The sequence below is a fragment of the Brachyhypopomus gauderio genome, chromosome 21 (genome assembly GCF_052324685.1).
Source record: "Brachyhypopomus gauderio isolate BG-103 chromosome 21, BGAUD_0.2, whole genome shotgun sequence".
NCBI classification, from domain to species: domain Eukaryota; kingdom Metazoa; phylum Chordata; class Actinopteri; order Gymnotiformes; family Hypopomidae; genus Brachyhypopomus; species Brachyhypopomus gauderio.
In genome coordinates, this window is record NC_135231.1 from 1,794,338 (window position 1) to 1,818,561 (window position 24,224).

At 43.3% G+C, this 24,224-nt stretch overlaps 1 protein-coding gene across 2 annotated transcripts; it reads left to right on the forward strand.

Moving 5' to 3' along the window:
* Positions 1 to 542: 542 nt before the first annotated feature.
* phactr3a (phosphatase and actin regulator 3a) lies at positions 543 to 24,207 on the forward strand. 2 transcript variants are annotated; one of them, XM_076984228.1, is made up of 12 exons: positions 543 to 810; positions 14,060 to 14,221; positions 14,711 to 14,863; positions 15,184 to 15,399; positions 15,493 to 15,712; positions 15,974 to 16,116; positions 16,563 to 16,716; positions 20,373 to 20,428; positions 20,878 to 20,939; positions 21,325 to 21,465; positions 21,780 to 21,856; positions 22,231 to 24,207. In XM_076984228.1, exons 1-12 carry the CDS (start codon positions 705 to 707, stop codon positions 22,244 to 22,246), a joined length of 1,506 nt encoding a protein of 501 aa, XP_076840343.1. In that variant the 5' UTR covers positions 543 to 704; the 3' UTR covers positions 22,247 to 24,207. The 2 variants fall into 2 exon arrangements, with proteins under 2 accessions (XP_076840343.1, XP_076840344.1); XM_076984229.1 differs by lacking the exon at positions 543 to 810 and adding an exon at positions 11,603 to 12,018.
* The last annotated feature ends 17 nt before the right edge of the window (positions 24,208 to 24,224 follow it).

A 24,224-nucleotide genomic window follows, 5' to 3' on the forward strand; every position in this document is an offset into this window, starting at 1 on the left:
ATAGCTCACAATAAGTATGGATTAGTTTTATTTCCTTTCATATTCTTTTTAATTGTGTAGAGAACAATATGATGAATACATATGCGAGAAATATAGGCCTGTTGATGTAAAGAGCAACGGTTTGCCTGCTTAGACAACAACGCTACCACCTAAATAACACTGAAGCTTATCCATGCTGCAGTGAAATCTAGACAGATACGATATTTTTTGTATATCATTGTACAGACAAAACTGTATGTCAGTCTTTTTATCTAACCTCAACTGTAATACAAGCCTCTGCCTGCGGTGTCAGCCTACTGACGCTGGGATGATGTACAGACATTGGAATTTTGCAAATATTATTTGAAAAGACGTTGCAACATCCGATTTCGAGAGTGGAGTTCGAAAACGAAGATGTCGTGTAGCCATTCGTCTATGGTCAGTAAATAAGAGTTGGTGCTGTGCATTTTTGTGATTAAAGTGCTATTCATGCAAGCACAATACCAGCTCATGAAGACACGCGCACTCTCCCTCCCTCCATCCACAGGCGCGCGCATCCTCACACGCTCCACACACCGAGCCTCCAGTTCAAGCATGCTTGCTGGATGCTCATAGCGGCTGTCAGACCGAATCACGTCCATGTTACCGTCGGTGTGAGCTGACCTTGGCTGCCTCCTAGGGTTTTATATATTTTATTCATAATTCTTGCGCTATAACACATCCCCATGGCTTCCTCGAACGAAACAGACAAATGCGTTCTGCATAGAGGCAGATCTCAAAGTGACCCGAACATCCTCATCGAGTCTGGCATCGATTCGGCGCACAGCATAGGTAAGCTAATGAAATTTCTTATTGTGTTCAGATTCCATTAGAAAAAGCCTGCATGAGTGCTGAAACTAAATCTCTTTTCATTTCTATGTGCAGTGCACTCTAAAGGCGTATCTAACCGGTCTAAATGGCATTCACTTAACTGGCGCTAATGTTGTGAAACGAAGTGCACCTCAATATTGAAATGTATTAAATTATGTTGCTTCTGAGCATTTCGTAGTATGAGTATTTCCACCGACTGGTCTCCGAGACAAGGCTACTCGAGCTACAGGCGACCCCAACGGCTTTGTAAAAAATACAGATCAATACACAGATCATGTGCTACCATAGCTGTATTTTGAATGTCACTGTCTCAGTCCCTGATTGACCAGACCGAATGCTTTGTGTTGCCTGTATATTTAGTGGAGAAAAAGGCATATATTTTTGTCTTCCTATAGTTGCATTTGGCAATATTAGTATAGAAAATTATGTTTGAATTGAACGTGTGCAATAATTATATAATTCTGAGGATATTTGAACAAGCAGTAATCGCTGGGGTGTCTGATGCTATTTGCCGATGGCATATTCCGTTTGGCGAGTGCGCATGTTGGCTCTTTTAGAATGGGGACTGGCGCCCATTGAATGGACCAGCTCAGTGTATGACCGGAGCGCATCCGCTTTGTGGTATGTGGAAGCTGATATTCACTTACGGAAGAACTATTTAAACGAAAGATAAACACACTAGATTCACACTATGGTTTAACATATTATAGATCTTTCTACGGGGGATGTACACGTCTTTTACTATTACTTTAGGTGTTATTACGTTTAGTCATGCGTAGACGTTTTACTCATAATGCTGAGCTGCATTTGTTGAATTCTGTAATAAAGTAACCCTGCTTCACAGATTCAAAAAATAAAAAAATCAATAGTTTTGACTAGTGTCCACAGAGCCTTAAGTCTTAAGTTTTAAGAATGCTGAATCTTACCTCTGTTATATGGCGATCACGCAAGGACCTCCTGTTCTGGCACGGTGCACTATCAGCAGGTGTCCAACACAAAGACACAGTTGTAATGGATCCTCCCAGTTTGTTAGTCTGGGTATGTAGGCTGACACAGCCTCATTCCTTATAGTCACGATAAGTGTTGGTTCTCACAAGCCATGTCCCGGAGCAGAGGTGATGCTCCCTTAATGAATGTAGTGATTTATTTTTTAAATGTGCTTGGATGGCATTGTTGAGTTTCTCTTCATTTATATTGCTCTGGTTAGCTTTTAGTGAACAACCTTACACACAAAAGTAACTTTCTTCAACTCTCTGGTAAGTAACACTACAGATGTCAGTCACTGTCTACCCAACAGCATTCTCCTCAGCAGGAATCCACTTCATGTGTGTCATGCATGACACATTTCAAGGGTGTGCATGACTAATTTTAGATCTTTTAATCTGAGATATTATCCAGGGTAAAATCTGATCAGTGTCTCATATATTGTGCTCTTCCCAGATCGGTAGTCTCCGTTGACTGGCAGGTTAATGTGTCTTGTGAAATTATGCATTTGATGATGTATGGTAGAATACAAATGTCCTAATTATAGGTGGCCAAGAAAATCACTGATGCTATGAGATGTGATGAGAGAGAGAGAGAGAGAGAGAGAGAGAGAAAGAGAGAGAGAGAGGAAAGCTGAGAATCGAAGAAAGAGAGTAATGGAGTGAGTCTTCAGAGGTTTGCTAATGACTCTTGCTTCTCATTGACTCATGCCAGTTGAAGGTAGTGTGGTTAATGCATAGGTCTTTCTCTCAGCTAAGTGACAATTCATTAAACGTCCCAATCGCCATCCAGCCAGACTCTGGTGCTCTTCAGGACTGCTGAAGAAGACGTGCTGCATCACGATGAAGGCGGAGCTCTCGCCACGTGTTCATCCGCATCCACGCAGCGGAGGTCCCTCACTACGGGGTTGCTGTACTCTTTCTCTTGTGGGAGCTCCTGCCTCAGGGTGAATTTTATCTCAACAGGAGATGAACCTCGTGGAGAAGCACTCACAGCACTCTGAGCTGGAGGGCTAAACTTGCCAGTCAGGTTTGGCTTTCCAGGAACAAATCCAGACCTTATGTCACTATTCTTGACTTTTGTATTTGACATTGCTGACTGTATCTCTTCACTGAACCTAGGAGCACAAGTCACACCTTGAGCCTGAGTGAACTGAGGCTTGCCTCCCCTGATGCCCTCACTGTTAATATTATCTGCACAGAACATGAGTGAAATTAGACAAGTCATTGATTTAATGACACGTGCACTTTATTGGAGACACCCCATCTTGTGGGCGCGTCTTGTTGCTGTCACGGTTTGTAGCAATCTTCAAACCCTTCAGCAGTGGGCAGTGATTATAGTCTGACTACTGGCTGAATACCCCTCATCACTGTTGTGTTTAAACTGTTCCAGATCAACACCTATAGCCACGCCATGGCCACGGCAGTGTTAATGGTAGGCTGAGAATAGTCTGACACCATGTCTGAGATCCAAGTGTGTGAGAAGGCAGTGATCACACTGTGGTCAGTGTGTCCTTTGCTCAGAGAGGGGCTGGTGATAAATGGGGTGGATGAACTATGGCAACACCTATGTCACAGTCTGTTTTATATGTATTAAAGGCACCAATGAGATAAGTGCACCCAACAAAGTACCAATAGCAGAAAGGTGTTTCTTTAGGTTAGGTGAAACACCTATACTGGTGTTCCTATCCCGGCTCGTGTATTTACCAGTGTTTCACATCTGTGTTGTGCATGCGTTGATAGATTATGGTTCTTTTGGAGCATGTGTACTTAATACTCGCTCCTGCTGGGACGTGTTTCCCTCCTGCTGCTGAGGCCCGACTCTCTGAATGTTGGTCAGAGCCTCATGCTGGTCAGTACCGTGCCAGCGGTAGGAATGACTCATCAGTGGCATGGACTACAGACCGGAGAGAGGGAGCGCTCTCCAGAGCAAGGCACTGTGGGTAATGCGGGATGGACGTCCAGGTCCACGAGTTACCGTTTTTCCGCATAACTTGAACCTCTGTCAATCTATTTATCTCTGATTTTGCACGGCCTCACTCCAGGAGTTCACTACCCCGAGAAACACAGCCGTGTGTTCACTAATGTAAGCAGGTGCAGTGTGCACTACAGTAGTCACAATGCAGTATTGATGGAGAAGTGCCTCAAATACTCCACAGGAGTAACTCCAAGCATAAGGGCCACTGCTATTATCTAATATTAGAAGAAAAGGCTTTCATGGCCTTCAGCTGAGGTTAGGCCTCAAATGCAATTACTCTTAAATAGAAGATGTTTTTTTAATTATTAATGAATGCGTGTGGAAAATATATAGATGGAGATCTATCAGATCGGCTTTAAAACGTATTTTCTGTTTTTTTCTGTACAATGTTTTAAAATAATCTGTTTTTCACAGAATTGAAAATTGCCCCATACACTGGCCCAAGGTACAGATCTGCATCCATTGTGAACAACTGCAAGCATAAAAATCTTACCGTATGAATTATAAATCACACACACCTCAAATTCTTTGAGTTCTTCTTCATTAGGGATCCAATAGCATAACTGTTGGATGTAAACTATGGCTGTGAATGTTACATTACTGCATATTAGATTCACAAAGTGATATTTTAGGGCGTACTCACACTAGGCACGGTTTGCTCGTTCCGTGCTGGGGCCCGGTTATCCCCCCTCCCCCTCTGGCCTGCACTCACACTGGCTTCAGCAACCCGGTCCGAGCACGCTTACGTCACCACAACGCCGCTTTATTTGGAAAAAAAGCGCGCTCGCACAACACTATGGAGTTCACGATTCTCTTTTTATTGTATTTTTGGAGTCGTTTTGGGAGTGCAGAAACACGGTGCAAGCACAGATTTATCGATAATTTAACACAACGATTGTCTGCTAATCGCTTTGCCGCTATGACTGTTTAACGTGAGCATCGCATCACTGACGTCATGTTTGAGTTCCAGCGAAATGAACCAATCACACGAGGCACCAAGTGGGCCCGGGCACGGATAGCGCTCACACTAGAAGCGAACCGTGCCCGAGTCCACATGAATCGTGCCCTGGCCCACCTCTTCAAGCGGGCCCGAGCACGGTTAACTGATCCGGAGCGCTCACACTAGCCAAACGAACCGTGCTTCGGCAGTCAACCGTGCCCGGGCCCGGATCACAGAGCCTAGTGTGAGTACGCCCTTAGTGACACATGCAATGCTGGTGAAAATGTATGGGATGTGTGTTAGTTTTATGTGTCATTTCTTATATTTACACTTGTTTAGCTGTTTGATGTTTAACTCACTTCCCAAGTCACACTCACTTGAGTCTTCCCATTTGTAATTTCCTACTACGTAGGAGGACTTGAGTCCTGCTCTTGTTACTCTGTTCACTGGTTCCCACCTTTCTTCAGTCCTGAACAACAAAAAACCACAACCATCATCCTGGGTGCCTCTCTAGCTCTAGAGGTGCTTCAGGGAGTGGAGTGGCCATTTGACAGCTGGTCTTCTACTGGTCTTCTGAGTAGCAGGAGGAGATAGTCTGGCACGGGTAAAAAGCCCTGACCTCACCCTTATCTCACCCTGACCTCACCCTCATCTCACCCTCACCTCACCCTCACCCTCACCTCACTCTCATCTGACCCTGACCTCGTCCTCACCTCACCCTCACCTCATCTCACCTTCATCTCACTCTCACCTTACCCTCGCCTCACTTTGACCTCACCCTCATCTCACCCTCATCTGACCCTGACCTCACCTCACACTCATCTCACCCTCACCTCACTTTGACCTCACCCTCATCTCACTTCACCCTCACCTCACCCTCATCTGACCCTGACCTCACCTCACACTCATCTCACCCTGACCTCACTTTGACCTCACCCTCACCTCACCCTCATCTCACTTCACCCTCACCTCACCTTCATCTGACCCTCATCTCACCCTCACCTCACTTTGACCTCACCCTCATCTCACTTCACCCTCACCTCACCCTCATCTGACCCTGACCTCACCTCACACTCATCTCACCCTCACCTCACTTTGACCTCACCCTCATCTCACTTCACCCTCACCTCACCCTCATCTGACCCTGACCTCACCTCACACTCATCTCACCCTGACCTCACTTTGACCTCACCCTCACCTCACCCTCACCTCACCCTCATCTCACTTCACCCTCACCTCACCTTCATCTGACCCTCATCTCACCCTGACCTCACTTTGACCTCACCCTCACCTCACCCTCATCTCACTTCATCTTCACCTCACCTTCATCTCACCCTCACCTCACCCTCATCTCACCCTCACCTCTCTCTCATCTTACCCTCACCTCACCTCACCCTCACCTCACCCTCATTTCACCTCACCCTCACCTCACCCTTCTGGCAACAGCTTCATTCTTTAACGGCCAGGAACATCAAGCAACTATGTATGAAGACTTGTCATTGTTGCTGGACTAAACTACTTTTCCAACTTCACATCCAGTTAAGGCTCTGTCCTATGTTCTCTAAAAAGTCATTTTAAAGTGAGTGGTGCAGTACATATCTTAAAATACTGAGCCAGCTAGATCATACAGTTAAAGCACCAAGCAACAATGTTGGTGTTTAAAGTAGTGAAGGTATTGCTGTCTGTTAGGCCCAAGGCTGGAGGCTTACTGGATCCTGGAATCGTATGTTTGGTTCTGAGAGAAAAAAAGAGGTTAAAGAAGGGAGTAGGTGTGTGAGTATGTTCGACAGATAAAATGCAAGGTTGTGTGAATTCACAGAATTCATGAGGATATAAATATACTTGGAAACCGCTGGCCTACCTATTAATTTCAACAGCTCTGTCTCTTGAAAAACAGGAACAGTTTTATGCGGAAGCTAAGTACCAGGATTTGGGGCAAACGTAATTGAGCCCATTGATTTAAGCCGTAAGTACATGAAGAGAATGGGTGGGATTCTTTCTATACTTGAGGTCTATGAAAGGTTAGTAGGCAGCTTGTGCTTTGGATTCTGGATAAAGTTGCAGGTGTCCAGTTGACCTTGTAAAGTGCACCAGAAGCAGTTTTACTAAATCACTGTAAGAGACCTCAAGTCGACAGGTCTCTGTGGGAGCTCTTCTCTGTCCATACAGGAAATGGCTTTGGCCATACAGGAAATGGCTTTTCTCAGAGACTCAAGAAAAAGGCTATGTATCATTAGTTAGCAGAAATTTGCACTGTGGATTTTAATGCCTACTCATATTGCTCTCAGTGGAGTATTCTAGTCTAAAACTGTATCCACCCATGATACCGTCAAATGCCACTCACTGGTGCCATCAGAGATTATTCACAGCACTTGCAACAGAAATGTGATTCATTGGAAGCCTGAGCTGATACGTAGTTGTGTTTATAACTACTGCGCAAAGACATTAAATCTATTAGCTGACATCTTGCTCATCTGGCTGTTTTTAATTCATTTTTAATTCACTACACTTAATTTAAATGATCAGTTGTGGAGTCCTGGTTTTCCTTGGTCTAACCAGAACTGTGTGTGTGTGTGTGTGTGTGTGTGTGTGTGTGTGTGTGTGTGTGTGTGTGTGTGTGTGTGTGTGTGTGTGTGTGTGTGTGAAAAGCCACAGACCGAGAGATGATGATACAAACTACCTCTCAGGACCACGTTCTAACACACCCCAGTGACCACTCCGGCTGAATCAAAGACCCTAAATAGAACTGGTTAGTGAGAAAGAGAGAAGCACTGTGCAGTCTTACAGAAGGACTGTGGGATAATCTACTGTTTTTTAAACAGGGATCAAACAGGTAGCCCACGAGGGGCGTGCCAGCATGGATCATGGATGTCCTGGACCATTTTACCTCCGGATCACATTGCTGTGTGGCACTCAATTGTGGGGTTTTAATACAGTCATGGGGGATGTTCCCTGAGCGGACCAGAACCGTCGTGGGGGGTCTGCGGAGCCGCCAAGCCCGTCCGTAAGCGCATCAGTGCAGGCATTGATGGGCACGGCGTTGGCTGGAGCTGGGGGGGGGGGGGGGGGGGGGGGTTCAGCGGTGAATCGGTGGAACCGCCCACCGAGGCACCGCACGCGTTAAACTGTAAGTGAGAGCATGACTGTGGTGCGGCTCACGGAGATGGGAAAAGGAATGAGAGAGAGAGAGGGAGGGAGGGAGGTGGGGGGTTAAAGAGAGAGAGAGAGGGGAAAGAGAGAGGGAGAGAATAAAGTGAAAGGAGAAGAAGAAAAGCAAGAGAGAGGAAAACGGACAGAGCAAGAAAATAGCCGGAGAGGGAGTGGGAGGAAGGGATGAAAAGGGGGAGGGGAGACAGAATGAACAGAACAATGAAGAGAGACTGTAGGGTGGATCTGATTTTTAAGTGACTGATATGTGCTCCATGCAGAATCATGGGGCAGACGGTTCTGTAAGCAAGAGTGCAATGAGAGGGCAGGATTCAGCTCATTAGAAGCGCGGCATCGCGTTCCGTCTCTAGCCGCAATTTGCGGCTGCGTGTGATGTGATCATCGGCTCCACTGGTTGAAACAGCGGTGCGAACGCTGTGCTGCTCATGCAGTGGTAGCTAATAATCTAGCACACACGTACATGAAGGGTGGGTCACTTCAGGCATTTGTTCCCTTTCCACTAGAGAACGAGCCACGAAAAAGGTCCAGCGGGTTCAATGCGGCCGTTTCGTTCATCCAGACGCCTACGCAAACGCGGACTTGAAACCGCCCCCCCTTCGTTTGGCGCCACTGCGTCTCATTCACTTACAGTAGGACAGGATTCAGAGCTCATTCTGCTCCACGGCTGTGGGGGTTTCAGCACCAGAGAGAGCGCCGCAGCCAACCGGATTACCGCGCTACACACGCGCGCACGTGTCTCCGCACGCGCGTCCTGCAGGAATGCCTCTGGCGCAATTCTTCGAAAGCGGCGGCCATTCTTCAGTGCTGCCGGGTCCTTTTTCATTAGATAAGACGTCCATTGAATCGGTGCAGGTTGAGTTGAACCAACGCACACGGGTGTTCCTCGCATCAGAAGAGGCCGATGGATTTGAAAGATTAGGAGTTGCTGTGATGCAGTCACTCACGTCACTGCAAAACCTTTGATGAGTTCACCAGCTTAATGGGAACCAATTGCCTTGACTGATGTATTTTTCTTTAGTTATGTAACTTATACAAACTCAAACAACTCCAGGCAATTTCTATGTACAGATTCTGGACTGTATATGTTTTTAGAAGAGGCCTGAGTGCAGTTTAGAGAAGACAATAATGTTTCACATCAGGTCCCACCCACCTGATTCCATTTGCATCCACCCCTGCAGAGTAAGGGACAAAAGAGCTAAGAAGATAAAGACAGCACCCATTAGAAATGCTAATACATATTACTCTTGTATTCAGGGACATTTTCCTATGACCTGCTACATCTCTCTGATGTGAAAGGGTGACAACATGGTCTGTGAGGACAGGTTAGAGTGGAGGTAGTCCTGTAACGAAGCAGCGGAACCATGTAACCTTTCCTTCTGTATTGAAACCGTCCTTAGTGTCACACAGAACCTTTTCACTTAAATTAAATGAGTGCACAGTCTAACTCCAATATTATCTTGTTTCGCAAAATTGGAAAACTTACCATTACAGGTTGTATGTGGTCCTGTGGGGTTCGTCTCTTCACGTGTGGCCTTTTACATCTCAGATCATCTCAGGACGAGAGCATGGGTGTGGATGAGGAGAGGCCAACTCTTACAATGCTTTGAAATCATTTACCTAATAAGACGCAGGAGAATTTCAGACGTGAGCACTGCACAAATCTCTGCACGTTAAGGCAGAAAGCTTAAAAACAATAAAGAAGAGAGCGAGATAGAGAGAGAGAAAGAGAAAAAGAAAGAGAGAGAGAGAGTCTCTGCACTATTGCTTCCCACGCAGAAGGTTCTTCCTGTTCTGAGACGTCCACAGCTGTTGTGACTCACAGTGGAGCTATATATCACTTCCTGATTCTTTTTTATCTACATGTTTGTTCTCTTCTTATTCGTATTTTCTCATTGCAATGATATTGTGAGCTCTCTCATGCACACAATCAAGACTAACACTGCCTAACCATCATTAGCTTATTATGATGCTCTTCTTTGCCTAGAAAAAAAAAACTGGTTCTTTAAGCTGATGTTTCATGGGGTCCTAAAATTCTGGACCCATAGATGAGACATGTATTTCATCTGCTAATCCCCAGTCTCTCCAAAGCGGGTGCATTATCTCTCTAACCTGAGTGAAAGTTGTAGCAGGGTCCCATTATGTAGCATGTTCCATTTTCCGACTTCTATAGAGGAGGCTATACCAGAGGCGGTTGTCTGCAAACAGATGGCCGCACAGTTGTAGAGCTGGGGGGTAAACGATAGGGCTTCCATTTGTTTTGAGGACAATGAGTCTGCAGCGTTCCCACCCACGGTACCTGCCTCCCAGATCCACGCGCATCTATTGCTAAAGGTGAACATTTGTGAAAATTTATAGTTGTTCAAGGAGAGGACTGCAAAAAAGAAATGTGAAGTGTAGCTGATGAGACATGGAAGTTCATAGGATTGGAAACAGATAGCGCCCGGATTGAATTGCTTTGTACCAAAACATGCCACATAGCAGTTGGCAACATTCATGCTGGGCTGAAACAGAAGATGTGCATGAGGGTATGGGGTGCTGGAAACACCTTTGCTCTGGATTCTTTAGCACGTGTGCTAATTCAAAGGCATCTTTCAATATCATATTATTAGATATTCATAGCGTCCTGTTGACTGGGTCAGTAGTAGACTGCTGTATTTCCTCTTTAATCTGCCAATCATTCTAGATTCTTCTTTTGTTGTTTTTTTTTTCTATTTGTATGATTGCAATGTTGATATTGCCTTATGACCTTTTGCTCCATATTTCGTCTTCTACATTTGGCAACATGCCTTTATATATATGCACCATGGCACATTTATACCAGGTTGTATCTCTATAAAGTAGATCAGGTTGTAATACATTAAGAGGACTGTCATTCACATTTATGTCTTTGAGCTCACAGCTTGGCACTTGACACTGTTTTTTGGTTCTCGGTAATCCTAGTGGGATCTATGCTTTTGTTGTTATATTTTTAGACCAGGAAACATACAAATAAAGGTCACATAGACAAAGACACGTCTGTCTTACCAATCCTTATCTTACACCCGAGGAAGGCGGTCAGTGCAGCACTGGTCACCTGGGGAGACTTCTATTATTGTTCCAGTCAGACGTTAACCCTTGACACTGGCCTTGGGGCGCTTCTCTTTATAGAGACACCTTATCAAAAATGGTATAAAACAATTCTCAGATCAGTGGCCAGGACAAGCTCTACCAACACATAAGGGTCATCACTGCCATAGTGCCCAAGACCGTATCCTCACCCGCACAGTCACTGATAAATTGAAGAATATTCCCCATTTCTCTCTTTCATCTCTGGGGTGACATTACAATAACAGCCACTCAGCATTTACTTAGCATTACCAGATAAAGAGGCTTTGCCGTCTGCCCGTTTGTATGGGCTGTTCTCCAAGGCTGAGAACGAATACATAGATTAATCAGGCATCAAAGGAGAGTGAGCCAGCCAATAGCAACTCTGTTACCATTTATAGAGGACCTCTAATGACTGGTCAGCCTCTGGTCTGAAAAGGGAGGTATCGTCTCAGTGTACAGGTTCAGATGGCATATTAAACAAGTAAAAATGTATCTTACACAAAATATTCACAATATATTTTAAACACAAGGCTAAAGATGTTTTGATTTAGCCTTATGCATAATGTGCTCACACAGAATGTTTTAAGTTAACCTTAATAAATATATACAATTTTATTCTGAGACGTATTTGTTACCTCATAGTACAAACCCTTATGTATATAGCAAGCTCTCCTCTTCATGAATGAAGATAACTAATCGTTGCCAAATGCACTGTGTGCAGATGAGTAAAAATGTGTTTTTAAGAATGGGCAGCCCACGCTAGCTAGTATTTTTTGGGATGCGTTGCTGACGTAGCTACCAGCAGAACAGACACCAAACGACAGTGGCTGTGCGGCCCCTCCTGCTCTGCTGTGATGGCTGCCTGCATTGGGCCATTTCGGGATCTCAAACAATCATGTCGCTTCACAGAATTTGCATGCCTGGCATCTTTTTGTAAGCGAAGTAACATTCTCTGCAGCCCAAATGGAACGTCTGGAAAGGGAAATCAGGATGGCTTTACCTTTTTAAACCACGTAGGTTAATGCTTCTTTTTCATGTGCCTTAAAAGTGCATGACTATATTCTATGTAATGCCTGTGGAAATGTTCATTTTTAACCTAAACATCTAGGCTTCAGGCTCAAAACATTTTATTTTATTATATGCATCATGAGACATATACTCATATATATATATATATATATATATATATATATATATATATATATATATATATATATATATATATATATATATATATATATATATAATGTATTTATTTACACACATACACACAAAAATATAAGAATTTGGTGGCCACTTGGCAGGTACTTCAGTGTCTTGGCACAGAGAAATGACTCCTTCTCACTTGCACTCTGGCATTATATGTGCTGACTGGCTGTGTATGATTAAAATGCCTGGCTCTGCTCTTTGTAATTGCTTTCATGAATAGCTGCTCTCCCATGGCTTTTCCGTGAAAAGCTCCCAGTGGTCCTCGTGCAGCAGTGGATTTCTTCTTCTTTGTCAGTACCATACAAAGGAATTTAATGCAAGTACATCAGCAGTTTTTAGTCTTTGGGTGCGTTGATGTTTTGTAAAACCACATCCTATGTTACAGTGGCCTAGCCTAATGGCAAATACTGAAATATTACATTACCTGTATTATCCAGTTTTGGATATTACAGAACAGGACAAAGCCATAGCAGCTTATCTCAGGCCTCTGCTTGATACCCACCCTTTCTATTTAAAAGGGTGGCATACTTGACTATATATATATATTATGAATAGCCGCTCGATGATTGGCTGTTTGGGATTTTCTGCAAGCACTTCCGTATAGCAACAGACCCCCTTCTCTCTGCAGACACACTCCACCCACTTCCCCCCGTCCTCCACGTAGCAGACAGCCCCTCGCGCTGCGCTCATACTGCCTCCGAGGGGGCGTGGCTCAGCTACGCATCTGGAGGAGCGGTAACCATAGTAACAGCTGGGCGCTCACCACAGCTCCGCTAGCTCGCCACGCCGCCGTGTTTATAGAGCCGGACCCGGATGAGGCGGTGCCGCTGACTGGGCCAGACGCACAGGGTGGACCGACCCGCGTCCTCCCCGCTCTGGGGTCGAGGACGTCCACATGCGCCGTGTGTCTCTCCCCATTCACTGACGGCACTCCTGCCCACTCAAGCCCGTTTTAGACGCATGTGAAGTCTGAGTCATTTGCTTAGTGAATGGAGTGTTCACTAAAGGCTGTTTGTACAGAAACACATTCCTGGGTGTAAGCATGTGCTTTCATTGTTGTTTGTGTTTATTTGTTAGTATTTTAAAAATATTTATGTCTATTTCTGTTTGTTTTTTTGCAAAGCAGAGGGTTTTATACAGGCATATCAAAAGCTACAGGTCTCAAGACTCTTTATTTCAGATTGCTGAACTCTAGACTCTACCAGTAGACTATGTGCACACCAGACCTATTACCTTCAGAATGCTGGACTACCAGCAAACTATGAGTTCCTATTGACCTATTCAGACCTATTTACCCTCCAGATTGCTGGACACCAGCCCTATTTACTCCCACGTTCAGCCACCTTCTCTGCACTGCTTCACGATCTCCATCCTAGACACGGCTAGCGGGGAGCACAGCTGATCATGCATGCTGGTACAGACTGATCATAAACCCCTCCTACTGCACTCCACTAGTATTCACCATATGCCAGTCAGGTTTGGGTTTTGTACGTTTTGTTTTACATTTTGGTGTTACACCAGTGCCTTTGATATTGATGTATGCCTTAATGTGGTCTTAGGCAGGACACATTTGCCATACAAAAGCTGTAAAAGAAGAAAAACAAAATAGAAGCCTTTTTTTTAGAACTAGGTATACCCATGTGCTTTTCCTTTTTTGTTTCAACAAAACCTTGCAGCCACTCCCACCTTTCTGCAGCCATTTTAAACCCAAACAATCATCTTCCCCAGGCCGAACCCCAGTTGTACCATTCAGAAGCTGTCGTGCGCTACTTAAAGCTTCGGGCCCTGAGTGAGTGTGGAAAGAGCGTGCGCTGACACTGCCTGCACCTCTGTGTGTGTGTGTAGACGTGATGGAGCCGGAGAGGGTGTTGCGCTCCGGCTGCCTGGTGAGCGGTGCACACACGCCCCCCATCCGCCGTCACAGCAAGCTGGCCACGCTCGGCCGCCTCTTCCGCCCGTGGAAATGGAGGAAAAAGAAGAACGAGAAGATGAAACAGAGCTCCACAGGTGAGGCCGCTGTCACAGGGCTGCTGTCACGCTGCTGGCCAGACCAGAGCGTGGCTCACGCCTTCGTCTGCACGCCTGCACGGGCGACGCAGTACATGGCCATTACACAGCTGAATGCTAGTGAGCTCTTAATGTGATGTTACACTGCATTTTTGCCAGAGTGATTTACATTTGGTTCTAGGGAAAAGTGCCATCAAACCATCCTCGGTTACGCTCATGTGAGAACATTTAAGATTGGTCAAGACATTTGGATATTGAGAATCCGTCAGAACAGTGCAACCTTCTGTATCCATCAAAGCCAGAATCATGATATTGATTAACAAATGATATTTTGTGCAGCCCTGCTGGCCCGTGTTTATTTTTCATAGGCCACCCAGCTTGTGTCACAAATAACAATCAAAATGTGTACAGGCGTGACTTTTGCTGAGTGTTCGGATGGTATGACGCTTCTTGCTGTGTGTGTGTGATTGTGTGTGTGTGTGTGCGCAGATGTGGCCCTGGCCTGTGGCCTCCACTCTCCAGATCCCAGCTCCCCAATTCAGGGCATTGCGGATGACGACCTGCGGCTGCCATGCTCACAGGGGCCCATCCTCAGCATCAGCAGTATGGAGTACCTCAGCTCAGAGCACGACCATCTCTTTGGTGAGGACCTATCTGCAGTACTTCATTACACCAATACCTCATTCATACAGCTTTATAATGGACCTGAGGGGATCTATTAAATGATATTATCTAAAAAACGATTTTGAACATATCTATAAGGATAAAACACATGTGGAGGAAATATTATGTAAGATAAAGCGAAGTTACGATGTGTTGTCGCACAAAAAGTGATGTCGTTTAAACTATACACTCAGGCCAATAGGTGGTGACAAAGTCTCTCTGACCTCCATTAGTCTTGGTGCATATGTCAAGATTCTGTGTTTGTCACGTTTTTAACCACCATGCATTTTGACCATCAGTTCCAGACTCCTTAGAAGATAGTGAGACGACAGAAGAGCCTAGCAGAAGTGAGCCAGAGGAAGAGGAGGAGGACGAGGCCCCATCAGTAGCTGATGCCGAGGGCATGAACGCTAACGTGGAGGAGAGAGAGGACGATGAAAACGACACAGTCCCTCAAAGACAGTCTCCTCCGAGCGACCACGCTGTTCTGGTGTCTCAGCTTTGCACCGAGGAAGGTGTGTTGGCTCTCTTCAGCGATATTACAACGGACACAATCAGCTGCGTGAATAAAGGTCTGCATGCCTGTGTGTGAATATTTGGCTGTGCAGACCCAGGCAAAGTCACCAACACAGCGGTGCCTCAACCCAACTCCTTCCTGTCTAAAGAGGTGCCCCGGGTCTTGGAGGGCCCCAGTCCTGTGGTGCTGCGAGGACCTTTCTCCAATCCCATGGGATCGCCTCATATAGGTTCCATGCATCCTCCGCTGCCCCCTAGCTGTATTATTGAGGAACTGCACCGTGCCCTGGCAACAAAGCTCCGGCAGGAGAGGTAAGTGAGGACTAGGACGTCTTCTCCTCTACCAGCTATCTAGTCCTTGTAACTGGTAAGAGAACAGCATTTGCCCACAGTGTAGAAGGCCTTGTTTGATGTTCAAACACCTGGTTGAAGTCACCCTCATAAAAAAGGTGATTTGTCAGAAACTACAAAAGCATCAAGTGATAATATGCTATGTAATGCAGAGTTGCTCAGAAGGTTCTGACTGGGTGTGAGACATCACTGGATCCATCTGTCTCTCTCTGTCTCCTCCAGCACGGAGCGAGAGCCCAGTGGGGAGGTGGAGAGCAGGAAGGAGGCAGAGGAGAACAAGGAGAACGTGAGACATAGCCACTGCTTCACTGACGCCTCAGGAATCATATACGACATGGACAGCTGGAATGAGTCTGTCATCTCTGGTACATAACATTTAAAAGGCAATTAACAAAGACCATGCTGAACATTGAAAACACTGTGACTTACATGGAGATATTGTCTCCTCTTTGAATAGTATGGGGATGTTTTCACGGAATTTCACTGACATTTTCTTGTTTCGGTTAATACCTCCCCAGATGCAAAAGCGTTTGTTTTTTAAATGTTTATATTTAAAAGTGTTATCTTCTGTCAGGGTTAGAATGCCAAAAATCATAACTTTGGGCTAAATTTATACTTATGCCAAGATAAAGGTTGATCTATGGCCCAATTCATCTTCATTTATGGTAAAGATGACAGAAAAGGATACATGATGTATGAGGATCCTTATATTGTTAGACACACTAATACTGTAGGAAGCATTGCAGCACATCGACATGCGGTGTCCTCTCACTGTGAAAGTATCTGCCTGACCTCGTGTCCATATATGTAGGAACGTTGCCGAGGCGAATGCGGAAAGAGCTGCTGGCTGTAAAGCTGAGGAACCGACCCAGCAAGCAAGAACTGGAGGACAGGAACATCTTCCCCGCACGCAGCGACCAGGAGAGACAAGAGATCCGTCAGCAAATCGAAACGAAGCTCGCCAAGTAAGTCGCCATGGGCTTCTCGATGTCTTACACAAGGCTCAAAGGGATGCAACACGGACATCGCCAAACCAGAGCTAGTGCTGGTCTCAAGTAATTTTGCAAACTGGCCATATATTTCTAATCTGGTGGCACTGCTAGGATTAACTCAGTTTGAATCGTTAAACAAAGGACTCCCAGTTTTCCCCAAAATAAAGAAAAAGGATAACAGGCATAGTCACAAAGAAGTGATGAATATATGAACAAAACTGGTACTGCTGTGTTTTGCTCATGATGTGAACGTGCATATGGCTTAATCCACGGCTCAACATTTGCCAGATTGTAAACGTCTTGCTGCCTGGTGCTGCAACACTATAACATGCAGCTCAGACATGACCTTCTGAGCCCTGTCAAAACATGGCCTGCGCTGAGTAATGGTGAGATTCAGGAAGATAGGAATCACCGGTAAATAACAGAAGTGGGGATTACACAGGTGAGCTAGGATCTGATGTATTTTGAGTGGCTTACCTCCTACGTCTCTTCACTGGATTCATTTGTGTGCTGCTACTGACTGAAAATGAGGATTTGCCAACCATTTCCCTGACAGCTATGAATTGATTGTATTCCTCAAGCTCTGTTTTTGAGATATTTTTCTGGCAGACAAAGTAAAGGGTTTTTGGTGAACTGGTCTTGTAGGTTTTTGACTGAGAAAGTGAATGTGCAGTATTGTAAAGTCACACTCAATATCAGCCCTTTAGTCAACTAAGGGAGAGCTGGAAGCATTAGCATGTGGCGCTACCACCCTGTGATGACCTAAAGAAGCTGCGACTGTGATTAATACTGCGACTGCAGCTGGATTCTTTTTGCATATCGTACCGATCAGTTATACTGACATTGTGATTTCACCAAAGGTGCTCAGAAATGTGCATTGTGACTGGACAGGCAATGCAGCCGTCCTGCAACACTGCACAGGACTCAGAGATACATGTCTGGTCATTCCTCCTTTTACATAATTAATTAGGCTTGGCATCGCTGAGTACAGCACATACTCTTCTGCACAGGCACACAGTACTGCGTCTAGAAGGCGCTGCCAGTGTGTACCAGTCATCCTCGCTTTTGATGATGTGATTTGGCTACAGCAGAAAGTGCTGAAAATTATACTCTCTACTAATCCTAAAACATGCCATTGTTTCATTGGACAAGGCATGTCTAGTGTACCTTTTTTAACAAAATTATTAACTAAAATAAAGACATGCACTTGAGGCTAAAATATAATTAGGTTTTAGTTAGATACATTATATTTTACTATAAATATCTAATTAAATATTCCATATAATCACCTCAAATCACCCCTCAAAAACAAAGTAAAAACCATAAGTGTCCCACAGACATAATGAGGATAAGTGGAAAGTTACCAGTTATTCATGTAACTTAATTTGTTTAAGCAGGGCTTTATCAGTCCTTTTCCAGAAGCACTTGGTGCTATCAGATTACAATAAATGTCTGATACTTTGCCAATGTATGGTCTGCCTCCCAGTGTGTCTGCTTAAAATTGTTCTTTGATACAGTTCTAAGAACAGTTCTATTGCATTTTCTATTGATAGTTAAGGGTAACTCAGAAGTCTGTATGTAAGACCTATTACTGGAGCTGAGGTATCATGTGTCATCCATGGTATCAAAAAGGAAACTGAATGGCTTCTTACCCATCTGTGGAGTAACATTCATCAATCTCCATCCTCCCCCAGGTTGTTGGCAGATTATGAATGGGTTATAACTAAACTGATCTAGACTTGCTAGACACTTTGAAAATACTTCTGCCTGGAGGTCCAGAAGCCAAACGTTTTGGACTTGGATCAGAAAAAATTGCAAACCAGCCTAAAGCCTTGAGCCCAAATCAGAATCCTGCATCTGCAGATGACAGTGATGTTTTGACAATGCAGTGTCACGACCTTACTATCTTTAGCTTGCTCTGCACTTCTACAGAAGGAAGACATGCATGGTGCTATTTTTAGAGCTCAGAGTAGTGAATAATGGATTGCAGTGCACCATCCTTTTCTCCATGATAAGTCCCTGAATTGGTGCTCACGGTAATATAAAGCAGTGTAATAGCCTATTCTGAAGGGTTTAAGTGCTCGTCTTAAAGGTTTAAGTCTTTGTGATATAATTTGGTATGATTATGTAATTGTGAAATGCACTTGCCAAATCTTCAATCTCTGTATTCTTTTACAAAATATAAAGATAAAATGATATTTTTGTTTTAGGAAATGGTCTAACTTGTTGCTGGTGAAAAATTTAAAAACTCATAAAAACTATTAATGAATGAATTCATATATAACCCTTTTCAGTCAGATTTTACTAAGTGTTTTAATAGAGAAAATTAAACACATAGAGATACAATATGCTGTGAATGATATGGGAGGGTCATGGGTAAACTGTAGCCAGACCTGCAATTCACCAACATATATTATTAATATTATTATTGCTGCCATCCACACAAGGTAAACCTTTACTTTGGTCCCAACATCATTTCAACTCTATTAAAAGGCAACTGTTTCTGCTTTTATTCCTTAATAAAGTGACAATTCGCAACTACGAACCACAGGCTCACCAGCTTATACAATCTGAAAATGAGATGTTTCGATCATCTTTAAATCAAATCTATAGTTTTCTCACTTCTCCATTTAAAGTAATGAAAAAAAGTTTTTTGATGGGTAGGAATAAAGTTACAAATAATCATCTTTTTGCCCCGAGTACCTGGGCCTCCCTGGGCCACCATGAATCACTGTTACCAGGCAACTCTAGATGCAGGTCAATAAAGAGGACTTTTGGGAGTCTCCATTTCAACTCATGAAATATTAATTCTGTCACATCTGTTGGAATTCTGTTCAGCTGAAGGTTTGTGCATTGTAAAGAGCTTCTTTAAGTTACTTAGCTTATGTAAAGATGTCCAGTCAGGTAGGCCGATAAGAAATGTAGTATCCAGGTTAATGATGATTCAAAGGGATGCGTCAGATCAGGAGTTTTGCTATGCCTCGTGATTGTTAAACTAAATTTTACTGACGTTAGAAAGGGGTTAGAATAAATGATAATAGCTTAAATTGTTCGTTAGCCTTTTTACTCCACGGGATTTTCTGCCTCACTTCAGCTTAAATCATTCGTGAATTCCTACCACTAAATGTTATCATTTTTAAGGTAGAAAACTCAAACCTGATTAGACAGCTATGAGAGCGCTTAAATGGTACCTCGAGATCCCAAGGATAGCCTACACCACCAGGACACACAGCATCTCTTTGCCGCTAAGTCTGCTGCCTCAGCACGTGTCAGGCTGTTTAAAGGGGCGCTTTTAAGACGTCACGGGACACTGGGCTTCAGTTCTCGCCAACAACAGCGCATCAGTGTAACAAATAGAATTTAAAATGACTTCAGTCATCCACGCAGTAAATCACTGAAGACCTCAACAGTTTAGCGGCGAATCGCATCGCTTTGGCAAACAGATGTGGAGCGCATTTCAAGTAGTCAGGTTTTACGCTCAAGACGGAGAAACTTTCCTTTAGAATATCACGAAAGCGGTTCGCTGTCATTTTCCATGGAAATTAACTGAGACATTAGATTTTACAGTGCAAGATTACATTTTGAACTGGAATGACGGTACAGAACGTGATTTTCGTATTTCTTCGCAGGAGACTCAGTCAGCGGCCGGCCGTTGAGGAGTTAGAAAGCAGAAATATCTTAAAACGTGAGTATTAATTTATTAATATAATGCATGTTATGAATTATGAGATGTTATGAATTGTTTTCATCATACGTTGTAAGTACACGAATATTTACATACGGAAAACATTTGCCGAAACGTATGATTTGCTGGTTAGGTAGCCCCATTTTTTGCATATCGGTAAAAATAACACATTACATCAATACACTGAAATTTGTTCAGTGATCACAGGTCATCACCAGCATGCTGTAAGAGTCCTCCATTATTTACACGCTTTGAGTATCCAGTAGATTCTAATTAGCGTTTGTGGAATAGATGTAAGTACCGTAAGACGTAAGTAGGAGATGACTGTTAAACTCCTTCTTTTACTGATTATTGGATAGCCCAATAAAGTGTCATTTTGCAACCGCTGATGAATTAAACTGTCACTCATGCTGTCAGTGCTGATTGGTTTTTGTCTCTGCTTCTGTCAGAGCGGAATGACCAGACTGAACAAGAGGAAAGGAGAGAAATAAAACAGAGGCTGAACAAAAAGGTTGCTCAGCCTTCACTGTAACTGCTATACTAGACTATATATATCATTCCGCAACACGTTTGCTATATAATAAACCCATGTAATGTCATGGCTTTGCATAAATATGCAAATATATTCATTCAAGTAAAAGCATGCACAGTATGCTGGAAGTCAGCACTGCAGTTGTAGTTTTTTTTTTTTTTTTTTTACTATATTCATTATTGTATTGCAATTAATGTAAGTATCTGTGGACCAGGAAGGTTACTAGAACCACTTATTAAAATTGTGAGACTGAGCATCCAGTGTATTCAGAGAGGAAAAGGAAAAATTTAATAATAAATGACACGCATGAATAAGTGAGTTGTGACCGATAACTAAGAGCTATATATTGCTTATTCTCTTTTAGCTCAACCAGAGGCCAACGGTTGATGAACTTAGAGAGAGAAAGATCCTGATTCGCTTTAGTGATTATGTCGAGGTGGCTAAAGCGCAGGATTATGACAGGAGAGCTGACAAACCTTGGACCAGGCTGTCTGCAGCTGACAAGGTACGTGAGAGGGCAGTGCCAGCGAATGTTGATGCAAGTCTACATCTACACAACTAAAAAGCAAAACCAACATGTGCGGTTTTTGTCATATTCATGTTTCAGTGGAAAACCTAGTGTTCCAGGGTAAAGCATAGCTACACATTATTTGAGGTCACCTTTGTGTAGCCGATACAAGTTCTTTTGTATTAACCCTAAACACTTAAAATACCTTGCACACTTTGGTTTACTTTTTAGAGCTGTACTATTTTTATATGTAGTTGCTGCGCAGGCCACTTAGGGATGCTCTAAAATGCTTTGCATTTGCGATTCCACAGGCAGCCATCCGAAAAGAGCTGAATGAGTTCAAAAGCACCGAGATGGAGGTGCATGCTTCAAGCAAGCACCTAACGAGGTCAGTGTTCAGGGCTCTGACAGCTGTGTCCATGCTATTTATAGCTCACTGAGCTATAAACACTGAGCTAAAGATAGACAGAAATAAAATGCCAAACTGACTGGGATTTAAAGCACCTGATATAGGCATATATAGGACTAAAAATGGCAGCGATCTCCTTGATTTAGAGCATTTTGCTTATAAGGGAGCTTCGTTTAAACCAGGATCTTTGTTCTTAATGCTGACCTTCGAATGCTGAGATGCTCTTGCAGTTCTCAATACCATACTGCCACGAACAGTCCAAGGATGAACGCAATGTGATCAAGCTTTATATTGACCATGCTCTTCATTTTGAAAGGTGCAATTGCTAATGTGTAGAATCTTTCCACACACAGGTTTCACAGACCGTAGAAGAGGGTTTTCTTCTGTGAAGAAAAAGTTAAAACACACATACATGGCGAAATCCTGGAGATGACGTCATCCACGGGATGTCCTTATTCTTCCATCGTCCTGGTGCTGACCAGGGGGCGGCGGTGTTTGGGTGCTGTTTATGATGGAGGCTATGTCTCCAGAGCGGGGGCACAGCACCTTGAGGCGAGAACAGCAGCTGTGGACACCTCCGCTCTGGGGCTGAAGAAGTGCAGTTGCGACGGAGGATCTGTTTTTAAAATGGAGTTTTTAAATAGCTGCTGAAAGAAATCAAGTCTGGGACGAAAGTTCCTGTGCATGTGAGAAGCTCCATTTAAAGGAAGGAAGAAAAAAAGTTACTCAAGAATGAGTCTAGTACTTCTGAGTGAGTTTCATATCAAGTGTACAAAATTCAGTCTGAACAGGGTTGTTTATGTCAGCATTTGGGGGTGGGGGGTGCTAGAAGTGAAAAACTTTGTGAACACTGTCTTCAGAAAACATTTCTAAACGCTCTTTGTCTTATTTTCAGTAATTAGTATCTGTGGCTACGTTCGCGCATCTTTTTAATGTGACGTTAGACTGAACAGATTGGGGTCCTACAGTGACCTGCATGTGCTAAGAACACTGCTTCACATGCCACTTATCCAGAGGTAAACAATCAAAATGGGGGCAGCAGTAACACTTGCCTAAAGTTACTGCTCATGTTAATGTGAAGTGGAGGATGGCAGCAAATTTAAAAACAAATATCCCACAAACAGAACAAATGAATGTTTATTTAATTTTGCACACACTAATTTCATTGCTTGGACAATGCAGTGCCACAAGCTTGTTCCTTTATTTACAATTAGATGCTGTTCAATTTATTATTCATATGACAAATCCTTGTACATCTGAAGAAAAAGATTGGATTTGGGCCATTTACCTGTTAGACGATAACAGGGTGAGAGAATTTTAGTGGCAGGATAGCCAGACGTTTAATTTATGCTCCATTTTTTTGTCTATAGCAAAAGTCATCTAATCGTAACTATATAAACATTCTTGTGGGATGTTATGTTCCTAGCAATTTAATTACTGGGTATAAAGTAATAAATAGATTGTTGCTCATTTGTTCAGTTTATGGGATATTTGTTTCCAAATTTGCAACCGTCCTCCACTGCAGATTTTCAAGTGGCTGTTACTGCTGCCTCCATTTTGATTGTTTACCTCTGGATAAGTGACATGTGAAGCAGAGTTCTTAGCACACATGGGTCACTGTAGGACCCTGATCTGTTCATGATAATGTGAGATATACATCACATTAAAAACATGTGGGCCACGTCCACAAGTGTGATCGTGGTCTAATTAGGGCCAAATCTTGCATGTCACATTTATGAAACACAAACAATATAAATACCAAATCGATAATCCTTAATTCTATTTTAAAAATGAGGTCTGTGATTTGGGAATTAAGTTTGGTGTATAAAATGGATGAGAAAATCTTCTGAAGTCACAATGCAATCAGACGCCACCCCAACCCCCCAGGCTGATAGATTTTATGAAAGGAAGTGTTGGAACATGCATGCTCAACAATGACAAATCATAAAAGGTAACCTTAAGATTTTTTTTTTTGAATACCAGAAATATAATGTACCTACAATCAACATATATAATTCTGGAATCCCAATCTACTCATTTTAGAGCTAGAAAAAATTAAGACAAATAAAATTCCCTAAAACTGCATTAATTAGGTTACTGTTGTCTACAAATACAGCTTTGCTCATATAACGGATTTGTAATAATAAGGCCTTGTGATTCTGGAAAAAAAAAAAAAACAGATCATCAAGCTGAATCCACTGAAACATTTTTTGAACTGTAGTGAAAAAAAGACAAAGAGGTTCATGTTCCTGTGATGCATTACTGCTGTGAATATTATGGAATTTGTTATGTTGAATTACCATTTTTATTTTATAATTGACCAGTAAACATATCTATGGGGGCTGAA